We start from the raw sequence: 13,352 nt of genomic DNA, 5'->3' as shown, positions 1-13,352 counted from the left end.
GGCCCTTTCCCACTGGCAGGATTGCAATAATTTTACAATTCCCTTAACAGAAATAAAATAAAACCAACAAAGCATACAAAGAGGATCACCCATTTCATGTGTGTCTCAGGGGTCACACTTTGAGTTTTCATTGCATCTGTACTGTTTGTACTGTGTGACTATACAGAAAATAAAGTGATTTCTGGATTACTACATCAAATTTTCCAGAGATGACGATATAAATAATCAGATGATTATCGAGAGTGGGTAAATGAACACAATTATACACTAAACTGTCATGAAATCTAGTTTACATGAGGGAAGTATTGTGTGCCTGTTACTGTGTGGTAACTTGCATCAAGACGTATTTTAAGTCTATGAGTGAGTATTTCAGTACAGTAAAACCAACAAAGTGTACAAAGAGGATCACCCTTTTTGTGTGTGTGTGTGTGTGTGTGTGTGTGTGCAACTTCATCGGGAGACACACTTTGAGTTTTCATTGCATCTGTACTGTTTATACTGTGTGACTATACAGAAAATAAAGTGATTTCTGGATTACTATATAAAATTTTTCCTGGGAAGACGGATATAAATAATCAGATGTTTATCGAGAGTGGGTAATTGAACACTATTATACATGAAATCTAGTTTACATGAGGGAAGTATTGCGTGCCTGTTACTGTATGATAACTTGCATCAAGACGTATTTTTTAAGTCAGTGATTATTTCAGTACAGTAATTTATGTTGAGTCATAAAAGCCTTTATTGTATAAGATTGTGTTGATAAGTAGGTTTATAGTGCTTTCAACATGTCCACTAAATTCAGCGTATGCTGTGTGGAAGTCTGACTGCTCATCTCATCTCTCACTCCAGCTGCAGCACACACAGCTCTCGTGCCCATTTTAAACTGTAACATGAAGACAAAGAAATAAGTTGCTTTTAAACTGTTCAGAGACCTGTTTCCTTTAGAGTTCCATTCATCCAAAAATGCTGTTGTTTAAACCATTAATTGATTAGACAGCTGCCTACATTTTCGAATGCAGCCAAAGCTGATGTTAAACAGCCCTAACAAAAGTGTAACTCTGATCCCGGCGTCCTCCATCGGTGTTGTTGATTTCATTGTTTTTGTTTATATTGAATCGCACGTACCAACCTTGTCAGAAGAAATACGGTTGATACTAGATTACATCACTACGGTGTTAACTTTTGGCAATGTGAATGCAACGGGCAAAGTCTCCTCGGGTGTTCTGTTCTGTTCCTAGTAAGAGTTCTTATCTAGAAAGTTACTAAAGGAAAAGTACAGGACTGTAGGTAGGAAAGTGCCTATTGTCCCTAATGTTTTGTGCTCGTTTGTAAGTGATAAGGGGTAGATCTTTAAATGTGTCTTTTAAAACTGGATCACTTTGTAAAAAATGGCAATGTTTTTTGACCACCTTTCTGATGTCAGAGGTTTTTGGAGTATAGGTGGTGGAGTATATATGACCGAGTTTTGATAAAGAACCTCTAATTGGATGCAGGCAACCCTCATGGCTTTTAGTGTTTATCTTCTGTTCTGCACATAAGAGCCACACTCCTTTATAATTTATAATAAAAAGTTAGTTTAAAAAGTGCAAAAAATCATGTAGGGTGGTAACTGGACCTTTAAAGTAGAAAGACATCATCAGTATGGTCAATAACCCACACCCTCTCTGACCTTCACAGCACACAAACATTCACACCTCCTGCCACCACTCTCCTCCCCTCTCCTGCTACTCAACATGCACTTAAGATCTGTGAAGAGGATGTGTGCCGGGTCTTCTGGAAACAGAAGACAAGAAAAGCACAGGTCCCAGATTGTGTTTTACCCACTTGTCTAAAATCCTGTGATGACCAGCTGGCCCCATCTTCACATATATCTTCAACAGATCACTGGAGCAGTGTGAAGTTCCCTGCTGCTTCAAACGCTCCACAATCATCCCCGTCCCAAAGAAACCCAAGATCAAAGGACTTAATGACTACAGACCCGTCGTTTTGACGTCTGTGGTCATGAAGTCATTTGAGAGACTGGTGTTGGCCCACCTGAAGGACATCACTGATCCCTTTCTGTATCCTCTTCAATTTGCTTATAGAGCAAACAGGTCTGTGGATGATGCAGTCAATATGGGATTGCATCATATTCTGCAACATCTGGAAAGTCCAGGGACTTCTGCAAGGATACTATTTGTTGACTTAAGTTCGGCTTTTAACACCATCAACCCCGCTTTCCTATGGATTAAATTAACCCAGCTCTCTGTTCCTGGCTCTATCTGTCAGTGGATCACCAGCTTTCTGACAGACAGGCAGCAGCTAGTGAGAATGGGGAAATTCACCTCCAGTACAATCAGCACTGGTGCCCCCCAGGGATTTGTGCTCTCCCCACTACTCTTCTCCCTCTACACAAAGGACTTCACCTCCAAGGACCCTTCTGTCAAGCTCCTGAAGTTCGTAGATGACACTATAGTCATCGGCCTCATCCAAGATGATGATAAGTCTACATACAGAAGGGAGGTTGAACAGCTGGCCATCTGGTGCAGTCAAAACAACCTGGAGCTGAACATGCTCAAAACAGTGGAGATGAACACCCCAACATTAACCATTCTGAACAGCACTGTGGCAGCAGTGGAGTCATTCAGGTTCCTGGGCACTACCATCTCACAGGACCTGAAGTTGGAGACCCACATAGACTCAATTTTGAAAAAGGCCCAGCAGAGGTCGTACTTTCTTTGCCAGTTGAGGAAGTTCAACCTGCCACAGGCGCTGCTGATACAGTTCTACTCAGCAGTCATTGAGTCTGTCCTCTGCACATCTGTAACTGTCTGGTTTGGTTCAGCTACCAAGTCAGACATAAGAAGACTTGAAAGGATAGTTCGGACTGCTGAGAGGATTGTTGGCGCTTCCCTACCCACCCTGCTAGAACTGTACACATCTAGAGTGACGGAAAGGGCTGGTAAAATCACTCTTGACCCCATTCACTCAGCACACTTCCTCTTCGAACTCTTGTTCTCTGGTCGGCGCTACAGAGCACTGAGCACCAGAACAGCCAGGCACAGGAACAGTTTTTTTTCCCTCAGGCCATCCACCTCATGAACAGTTCTGCCCCCAAATACTTTCCTTTGGTCAATACAACCATGTGTAATATTCAATCCATCCATTCCTACTTGTATCCATATCTCATTTATGTTCTTTAACATATCCTACCTCTTCTTCAATACATTACATCACCTGCACATAACTGTGTATCTTTATATAAAATATTCTAACAACATTATTGCACTATTGTATATTTTTTTTATTTTTTATCTGTTATATTTTTATTTTTTATTTTTTTTATGCCACTATATGTATATATGTTTAAATATATATGTTCGTATGTATATACATTGCATTCTCTTGCTCTGGAAGCTTCTGTCACCATGACAAATTCCTTGTGTGTGTAAGCATACTTGGCAATAAAGCTCATTCTGATTCTGAATATATCTTTTCCATGATGCTATGTATGAGAGGAAAGGATTTTTTTTGTGGGTCGTATAATACAATTTCTTCCAAAAAGATCTACCCCTTATCACTTACAAACGAGCACGAAACATTAGGAACAAAGTAGTCAGAGCCCATTTCCAAATGGATTCTACAACCAATACTCTCACAGGAAAACTTTTGGAAACTCAAAATGTGGTAATTGTATCAGCTGTCAATATACAAGAAATGTCACAATTTTTAAGCATCTGGTATATAAAGACAATATTAATATAAATAATTTTATCACATGCAAAACTAAAAATGTTATATATATATATATATATATATATATATATATATATATATATATATATATATATATATATATATATATGATACAATGCCCTTGTGAAAAAGTTTATGTTGGGGAAACTTCTTGTTGCCAGAAAGACCGCATCACTGAACATAGGTGTTCAATCAAAAGGGATGACCTTACCAGTCCCATGGCAAGACATTTTAAAGAATGTAACTCTGGATGGGCGATATGACCAAAATCTTATATCATGATATCACTAATTTTATATCACGATAACAATATATATCACAATATAGTTCAATTTTTCCAGGAAAAAAGAACACAAAATCAATAAAATAGGTTTATATATTAAATAACCATATTGTAATGCCTATTTTTGAAAAATTCAGTCATTGAATTAAATACTTTATAAATGAAAACTACTTCCTTTTACATAATTTTCTCTTTATTTGGAACTTTACAAACAAAGAGAAAAAAAAATTGGTGGTATTCAAAATTGGTAATCAAGCTTACCACAGTAATAAATTTCACATTTCAGTCTGATGTTGTTGACTAGAATTATTATTATAAAACACTTCATCATTAGGCTCTTAATGGTTTAAGTCATCTCTGTAGACAATATCTGAAAGCAAAGCCGGTTTGTTTTCTAATATCTAAACATCATTCAAACTGAATTTTATTAAGGGTGATGATATATAGTTTAATAAATCTGCATGACATATGACACACAACTGTTGCCGCATGACACATTGTTTTAGCTGTTTTCCTCATCAGTGTTGGTTATAATGTCAGGCTCTCTCATCGTTCGAGATGTTTGACTTCCTCCATAGCGCTTTAAGGTAAAAAACTCAAAACTCGAAACTCAGTAAAATTCAAATGGGTCAAGCAAGTTTTGAAATTTGTGCCGCGAATTGCGATAGAGAGAAACCGGGCTGAGAAGTGCAAGTGTCTGCGGAGCCCAGTCTGGAAGCATGCTGGACTCGTACGCACTTTCATGCTTCAGAGATAGCATGCGAAAATCACATGAAACACAGCTGCGTGTATCTGATGAGAAGCATGTTCAGAACGCAAGATTAATGTCACTGAATTTGCTTCGGCGGGCGCTGAAAAAGGGTCAGTACCTGAAAAACCCTGTTTCTTCAATTCTCTCAGTCTCAGCTCCACCTTCCTCCTCCATTTCTCCGACAGAATGTGTACCACATACAAGTGAATAGAATGAAGTGCCCATTTCTTGCATGCCGTGGCGTTTTTGCGTAACCGCGATACAGACAATAATCCAAAATGTATACCGGTTGCCAAATTTCTAACGATTTATAATGTAACCATCCCATCCTTCCTGTTCCTAGGTATTAAACATATAACATCCCCAGCAAGAGGAGGTAACATTGATCAGCTCTGGAAAAATAGGGAGGCCTTTTGGATTTTTTATTTAAAGAGTCTTTCCTGAAGGGATGAATAAAGAGTTGGTTTTAAAATAATGTGTTGCTGGATTTTCTTTTTACTAGTAATCACTCCCGATCACTCTTCTTACCCTGACACGCCCATCACTTTGGAGTAGGGTAAATCTGGACTCATGAGACCACATGACCTTTTTCCATTGCTCCACAGTCCAATCTTTATGCTCCCTAGCAAATTGAAGTTGTTTTTTCTGATTAACCTCACTAACAAGTGGCCACACAGCTATTTAGTCTCAATCCTGTATGTTCTTGTCGCATTGTGCGTGTCGCATAGCCTTGAGTTCTACTGTCGATTTTTTTTTACGATGTGACTTCATGTGTTTTAGTGATCTCCGATTACGATCATTCAAGATTTTTTTCCGACCACACTTCTTCTGCGAAGCTGACAGTTCACCACTATTCTTCCAGGTTTTAATAATGCATTGGACAGTTCTTAACCCAATTCCAGTGATTTCAGCAATCTCCTTAGTTGTTTTCTTTGCTTGATGCAGGCCAATAATTTGCCCCTTCTGAAACACAGTAAGATCTTTTCCACGACCACGCATTATGTCTTCCGACATGGTTGTTTAAGAAATGAGAAGGTACACACTGCATCAGTTAGGGTTAAAAGAATTGTTGCCAGCTGAAACATATTAATCACTGCAATAATGATCCAATCATAGGCTCTTAAGTATCTGCTTATTTAAATCCAAATGGTGACTTTTTTTGGCCTGGCGGTGTATATTGAATGTTCGGGTTGTATTCTCTAAAGTTGTTCTACTTGCACGTCTTAATGAATATTCTATGTGCGTTTTTAGGTGCGGGACACTCGTCTGCAGATGCACATTGTCCTCAGATTGACACACAACAGCTTGACAGGCAGATCAAAGCCATCATGACAGAAGTTATTCCCTTCCTAAAGGTAAACTATTTTTCTCCTCAAATCTTCAAGTACATTACCTATGGGAGAAAAGACCTGTCAAAGCTGCAGTTGACAGACAGACTGTCTTGCATGCGTCCTTTTTCAGGAACATGTTGGGGAGGTCTGTTCACACCAGTTGCTCACATCAGTGAGACGCATGGTGCTCAAACTCACACAGCAAAATGACGAGAGCAAAGAGTTTGTGCGCTTTTTCCACCGACAGCTGGGAGGAATCCTGCAGGTATCACATTACCTATTACCCTCAGAACCTAGGCAGACGCCTACGTAGTACATCTTAATGTTTCTCTAATGCCCAAAATACTATCTAGTAGGGTTTGAAAAGGTTTATTAAATGTATGTGACATTTTTTTGTTTGTGTGTGTGCATGCACAGGACTCCCTGAGTAAGTTTGTTGGACGGGCACTGCAGGACTGTGGTGAGGACTTGCTGGTAGAGATCTCTGAGATTCTCTTTAATGAACTTGCCTTCTTCAGACTGATGCAAGATTTAGACCAGAACACCTCCAAAAATAAACACGGAATCAAGAGACTCTCTGAACACACATCTCCAAAACACTCACCTCGGACTGAGGTAGGGATGAGTGATTAAACACAAACGTGTGTGCACGTGTGTGCACAGACAATGCAAAGGGCAAACAACACAGAAAATGCATGAAGAATTCAGAATACAGTAACTTATTTAGCTAATTCTTCAGCATATTCATTTAGTATTGTTATTTTAGGAGCTCAGGTTTTCACAACAAGGACAGTTTTATTTTGTTGTATCTTATATGGGACATGTTTAAATTAAATGTTTATAGATTTATATAGTTTGGTCTGTTACTAGAGGTGTGAATCTTCACTGGCCACACGATTTGTTTCGATTACGATTCAAAGGGTAACGATTTGATTACAAAACTATTCTCGATGCATCACGATGCATCTTGTCCTCCAATTTCTTTTTTCAATTTCTGCAAAATGTATTTTTTATTCTCTATTTTTTCCCTTTCAGCTTTTTATTTAACAGCTGTTTTCAAAAATCAGAATGAGTCACATTACATAAACTGGCCTTTTACATTCAGTATGTGCTGTGAACAAAACATGGAATATTCATAAGATTTAATAAACATTTCTGTGGGGGGCCTGGGTAGCTCAGTGAGTAAAGACACTGACTACCACCCCTAGAGTTCGCGAGTTTGAATCCCAGGGCGTGCTGTGTGACTCCAGCCAGGTCTCCTAAGCAACCAAATTGGCTAGGGAGGGTAGAGTCACATGGGGGTAACCTTCTCGTGGTCGCTATAATGTGGTTCGCTCTCGGTGGGGCGCGTGGTGAGTTGTGCGTGGATGCCACGGTGGATGGTGTGAAGCCTCCACATGCCCCATGTCTCCACGGTAACGTGCTCAACAAGCCACGTGATAAGATGCACGGATTGATGGTCTCAGATGCGGAGGCAACTGAGATTGTCCTCCGCCACCCGGATTGAGGCGAGTCACTACGTGACCACGAGGACTTGGAGCACACTGGGAATTGGGCATTCCAAATTGGGGAGAAAAATTATATAAAATATAATTTTATTATAAAAATAAACGTTTCTGTAGTTTAGTAGAGTATCACAATTTTTACGTTTCTTTCTTTAGAGCCTTATAAAAAATCAATTAAAAGCACAGGGAAAAAATATTGGTTCTCTATCAAAACACTTTTTTATTTTATATAATATTATATAATATATATTTTTTAAAGCATTGTTAATTATTTTATAGTATTTAATTATTATTTAAAATTAATCTATGCCATTCATATTAATCTTATTTTTTAACTATAATCTCACAACTTCTGTGAGCGTGTGGATGTCAGCTTCTTCTCTAAAGCGGTTTAAATAGCAGGAATTTATCAAGCATCTCGTATGCACTGTTCAATCCATACCTGCCAACGCTCCCGATTTTATGGGGTTTCTCATGTTTTTCCGCCCCTCCTCCTGCTGTACTCCTGTTTTACAATTTCTCCTGATAAATTCACGATTTTCCGCATCCACATTTTGCTCGTGAGAATGTATTAGACCTCCTGGTAGGGTTGCTACCACCCGTCCTGTAAAATACGGGATCGACCTGTATTGTAATGATGCGTCCCGTATTGATTCGATACGGGGCGCATCATTACAATACAGGTCGATCCCGGGATTTGTCCTGTAAGCTGGTCAGATGGCATCACAGCGAAATTGTTACAGATCGTTAATTTAACATTGATAGAAGTTGGAAATTTTACACAGTAAGCGGTCATCTGAAAAGTCCACACATTGTTTTTTAAAACAGAATTAAGTTTTAAATGTTCAGTAAGATGTATAAAATTACACAGATCCAACAATGTATGAATACTATCATAAAGACAAGAAGTACAGGTGGAGGAAAAAAAGAATTAAAATATGTGTGTAATGTGTGTGATTTATGTTGTCGAACAAAACGTCCACGTTTTGTCAAGTAATGTTTACCACAGACCTTATTTTACTCATAAGTTAAAGAACCTCATTATAAAAACCCAGAGGAAAATCCAGAGGGAACCCATGGCGAATTCTCTTCCGGGTTTTTGGACTACAATCTGAACAGCCTATAAGCAAAAGCCAATGAAATGGAGAGCACGCAAGAGGAGAGAAAGCATTCGGAAAAAGAAAAAATTAAGAAATGAAAATATCACCCTCGTCTCCTGAACCACTGCCTCTCTGGCCGCGCCACTGCGCTACCACAATTTAAACTGAACTTGAGAATCGATTCAGAATCATTTGAGAAAGAATCTCGATGCATCGCTGAATCGATCCCCCCCCCCACTCCTATCTGTCCCCCATAGTTTTTTCGTACACTAAAATTATATTCCATTTTAGTCAGAGTAAAACTGACAAATTAATGAATATGACATAAGACTAAATTTAAAAGATTTATTCTTCAAAAGAATAAAACAATGATTAAAACAAAAACTGTTAAAATTAACACTGTGCGAGGATGATGTGTGTCTGATTGAGCTCATGTTGTGCCTGTAGCAATATTTCTGTTTCATTAAAGAGATTAATCAGTGCATTTTTTATTCAGGAGACGAAAGTGATAGAGAGCGACAAGACTTTCTCACCATTGTATTTTGATGAAGACAAAGTATGTAATACTTAATACACAACATTAATATAGATTTTCAAATAATGTCAGTGATTTTTTTTTTTTTACGCCTTTATTCAATGTTGCTACACTGCTTAATATACAGCCCTACAGCAGACCAGTTATTTACTCTATATATAATTTATATTGTGTTGTTTTTGCACAAACAACTTGTTTATGGATTTTGAATTGATTTTTTGTTATTTGTTATTCTAAGCATAAATTTGTTTGGCTTTAAATTGATTAATTTCTCAGGATCAGGATGAGGCAGAGCAGGGAGAAGCACTCCATGAGAAAGAGGAGGAGAAGGAGAAAGATGCACAGAGCAGTGAAGCATCTGAAATGGAGGAAGAGGAGGGAGATGGACTGCCTCTTTCTATAAGTGAGTTTATCTCCATTATAGAGAAAGTTAGTACTTTTTCTTGAAACATAGTAGATGATAATCTTCTGTGTAAGATACACCTTTAAAACTATATACCGTATTTTCCGGAATATAAGTCACTGTTTTGTTCATCATATGACAGGTCCTGCGACTTATAGTCCGAAGTGACTCATATACATAATTTTAACATAACTGATGTTGGCTGGTCAGCATGCACCAAAACAGATGAAAACATCTGTCATAGAGACAATAGAAGTGTTTTAAAATGGCAAATTCAGAATATTTTGCCTTTACAAAGTACTTCATGCAAACAGTTTAAATACTTTGTCTTCATAACATTGTTGTTCCAACAATCTCTAGACTGCTGACAAATGCAACTCCTCACATAATGCCCACAATATTACATTTCATCATAGTTAAAACATTCAGTCAGTGAACAGGACAATTAATACATTACAAAAAGGGTTGCAAAAATCAGAAATATCCACAGATAGACAGTCGCTAACGTTAATGAATGAATAGAATACAACAGGCATATTATTTTACTCACAGACTAAAAGTGGTTTATTTATGCACAGCATAGTTACAGATGTTGTTAACAGATGTGGCTTATTGTAGCGTTTCTTTCATGAAACATAAACAGAATATGAGCAACTGTTACACACGATTACTTGAAAGCAAATTCTCCCATTTAAAACAAGCCCAAAAACACTGTGTAGATTCTGAGGTACTTAAATCTTCATGTAGCGCATTTGACATCTGAGTGGCTGAAGGGAAGTCATATAGCTGCTCCCAGGTCCTAGTGCCTCCTGTCTCATGAAACCTCTGTCAGTGCAACTTATACAGAGATGCGACTTATCCTTGTTTTGTTTTTTTTCACTAAACAACGCAATTTTGACCCAGTGCGACGACTTATCAGGTTCGACTTTATTTCCAGGAAAATATGGTACTTGGTACGCTTTATAAATTTCATGCACTACACACACAAACATAAACTGTGCATGCACAATACACAAAGCAGTAATTTCTGTGAATTAAATGTTATTTATGCAAGCTCAAAAAAATGAGAGAAATCACATAAGTTCTAAAGTTTATATATGGGTTTAAAGTGAATTAAACATTATTTGAAAGCAAAACATTTGTATTATCCACTGAGCACATTTATCAGCTGGTGCTGATAATTGTAAAATTACCAGATGCTGGCTAATTTATTGGAGCATTTAAAGAAACTATATTAGAGCTGTTGAAATTAACTTGATAACACTTGGAATTAATTTAAAATATTTAACGTGTGACAATTTTTTTTTATTGCAATTAACACATTTGCTAATTTTGTTCAGCCCCGTGCGAGTTCTAAACTCTGGTTGGAATAGGACGGAACCTTTGCAATGTGTCCGGGGACATTTCACTGACGTGTCAATGATCGAGTGATGGAGAAAGGACCTCTAAACACAAATGTTTTATACAAAACAAACCCAGATGGGACTTGTGACAAAAATAATATATTTTGCGGCCTTTGTAAAGTGGAATTTAAAGGTGTGATGTCATGCATATACACTACCGTTCAAAAGGTCACTTACTCATTCTTTATTTTATTTTTTATTTTATTTTTTTTCACATTTTAGAATAGTAGTAGTCATCACAACTATGGAATAATAGAAATGGAAAAATGGAAATTATGTTGTGAAAACATAATTATCAAAAGTTTTTTATATTTTAGCATCTTCAAAGTGGCCACACTTTGCCTAGATTTTGCAGAAAGGTACTCTTGGCATTTTCTCAACTAACTTCTTGAGGTATCACCCTGGGATGCTTTTTAAACAGTATTGAAGGAGTTCCCATCCATATGCTGGGCACTTAGTGGCTGCTTTTCTTAATTATTCGGTCCAAGTCATCCATTTCAAAAACTTTTTTTTTTTTAATACAATTTTAGTTTTGTAATTAAATAAATTAATATGTTGGCACAATTATATTTTTGCCTACAAAACTAATTTCAAACATTTAAACATACGCCTTCAGATCAAAAGGTTTTTAAGATCATGAGAAACATTTCAGGCAAGTGACCCCAAACTTTTGAACGGTAGTGTGTGTGTGTGTGTGTGTGTGTGTGTGTGTATGTATGTATATATATATAAATATATATAATATATATATAAAAATCTTTTTTGTTTTCCTTCTTTTTTTTTTCTTTTCTTAAAGTTCACTTATAGTGTTAGTAAAGTTTTTTGCACAAAAAAAGGTCGATGTATTATTACATACATTTCTACCCTGTCTTTGGCCCATTTCACCTTTAAGACACGCTCACTGTTCTGATTGGCTAACATCATTGAAAAGCAGACACCCTCCCACCATTACAAGTGTGGGACTTTAGTTTACAAGAATGAAAGAATGAAAACTTACAAGCTATTTATGAAATCCCCTTAGGCACTCAGTCCAGGCAATCATTGATATGAACATGAACATATGTCCCAATTTATGTAAAGTATACATTAAAACTGAACAAATCGTCACAATGTTTCCCCCCAATACTTATCAGGCATACAAGATTTGGTGATAAAATAAGGCTATTTAAACAGTGAAAATAATCCAACACAAGCTGCAAATGTGAAGGGTTAATAAATGTGTATCAAGCTGTAGGTCGGCCCGGGGATTCCCTTGTTTGATCAATACGCATCCCGTGTCAGGAAATAAGCGATGTTTGCAAACTCGGAAAACAACCAAGGTATGCCAAACATGTTTGCTGTAATGTATTATCATAAGTGTAAAATATGAAAATATGAAACATTAGAATTGCACTTATTACTCACCGGCATTAACTGGCATGTCCAATATTTTTGCCACTGCTACATCTTTCAATGCAAGTTTTTTGAAAAGCCTGAATCATTGGTTCTCAGAAGAATTAATCCATGAATCCACAGAATCCAAACATATAATCTCACATTGATGCGTTAAGGTACTTCGTTTGAATTAGCCACTCATTCCTAATACTGGGATTCTTCAGAAGGCTGTGCAGAGATGCAGTTTTTCCACAACCAGAAAAACAACATCCTTAAAATAGGACCACTTTCATAGTTGCATTATCTAAGCCGCTTTCTCTCTATGTCAACTCACCGGCCCTCGACAATTGCGTATTTTGTGGAGGCAGGGGTTAGGCAAATGACTCCCTATCTTCTACGTCACAATGGGGCCTTTTCAAAACAAGTCGTTTTTGCAGGGTGGAAACTAAGGGTGGGTAAAAATATTGATTTTTCCTATGCATCGCGATCTTCATTTGAGCGATATTGATACTTAAATCCCAAGATCGATCTTTTTCTCTGTGCGCAGTCCTCCACTACATTGAGAGGAAATCACTCGCATCTGCAACCAAATTTTGCACTATGCAACTAAAAATTTATATATTCGTCAATTGGCTGGTAAATGTTTAGATTTTCACTCGCCAGTAATTGTGTAGTATAGTGGTGGAGAATTCAGCTGTGAGATCCTTTCAGTGTGTGTTGAGAGTAAAAGTTGTTCTGTTTAATGTGTCCAAGGACGAGATACACACGACCCATTTGTCACTGAATAATGTCTCTTTTAATACCCTCTCTGTTCTTTACAGTCAATTATTGATCATAAACAACAAAAAAAGAAACATTTAATTCTAATCAGGCATAGCACAGATGAGATAACGCCATTCAAGGCTGTGTCTCGTTTGGAAGGCTGCGTC

The 13,352-nt window shown here is 37.4% G+C and overlaps 1 protein-coding gene across 9 annotated transcripts in view; it reads left to right on the top strand.

Moving 5' to 3' along the window:
* The window catches only part of LOC127444115 (pericentriolar material 1 protein-like), a 68,366-nt gene that overhangs the window by 47,025 nt on the left and 7,989 nt on the right, over positions 1-13,352 (top strand). For 8 of the 9 annotated variants that reach the window (XM_051703313.1, XM_051703314.1, XM_051703310.1 and 5 more), the window contains 5 exons: positions 6,024-6,127; positions 6,234-6,368; positions 6,521-6,718; positions 9,205-9,264; positions 9,520-9,646. In XM_051703313.1, coding sequence (XP_051559273.1) covers positions 6,024-6,127; positions 6,234-6,368; positions 6,521-6,718; positions 9,205-9,264; positions 9,520-9,646 — 624 coding nt within the window. The remainder of the gene's footprint in view (positions 1-6,023; positions 6,128-6,233; positions 6,369-6,520; positions 6,719-9,204; positions 9,265-9,519; positions 9,647-13,352) is intronic. The other variant, XM_051703312.1, reaches the window with a different exon arrangement.

The sequence above is a fragment of the Myxocyprinus asiaticus genome, chromosome 7 (assembly GCF_019703515.2).
Source record: "Myxocyprinus asiaticus isolate MX2 ecotype Aquarium Trade chromosome 7, UBuf_Myxa_2, whole genome shotgun sequence".
Lineage (NCBI taxonomy): Eukaryota > Metazoa > Chordata > Actinopteri > Cypriniformes > Catostomidae > Myxocyprinus > Myxocyprinus asiaticus.
The sequence above is the reverse complement of the archived record's forward strand: the minus strand, read 5'-3'. Positions and strand labels throughout refer to the sequence as shown.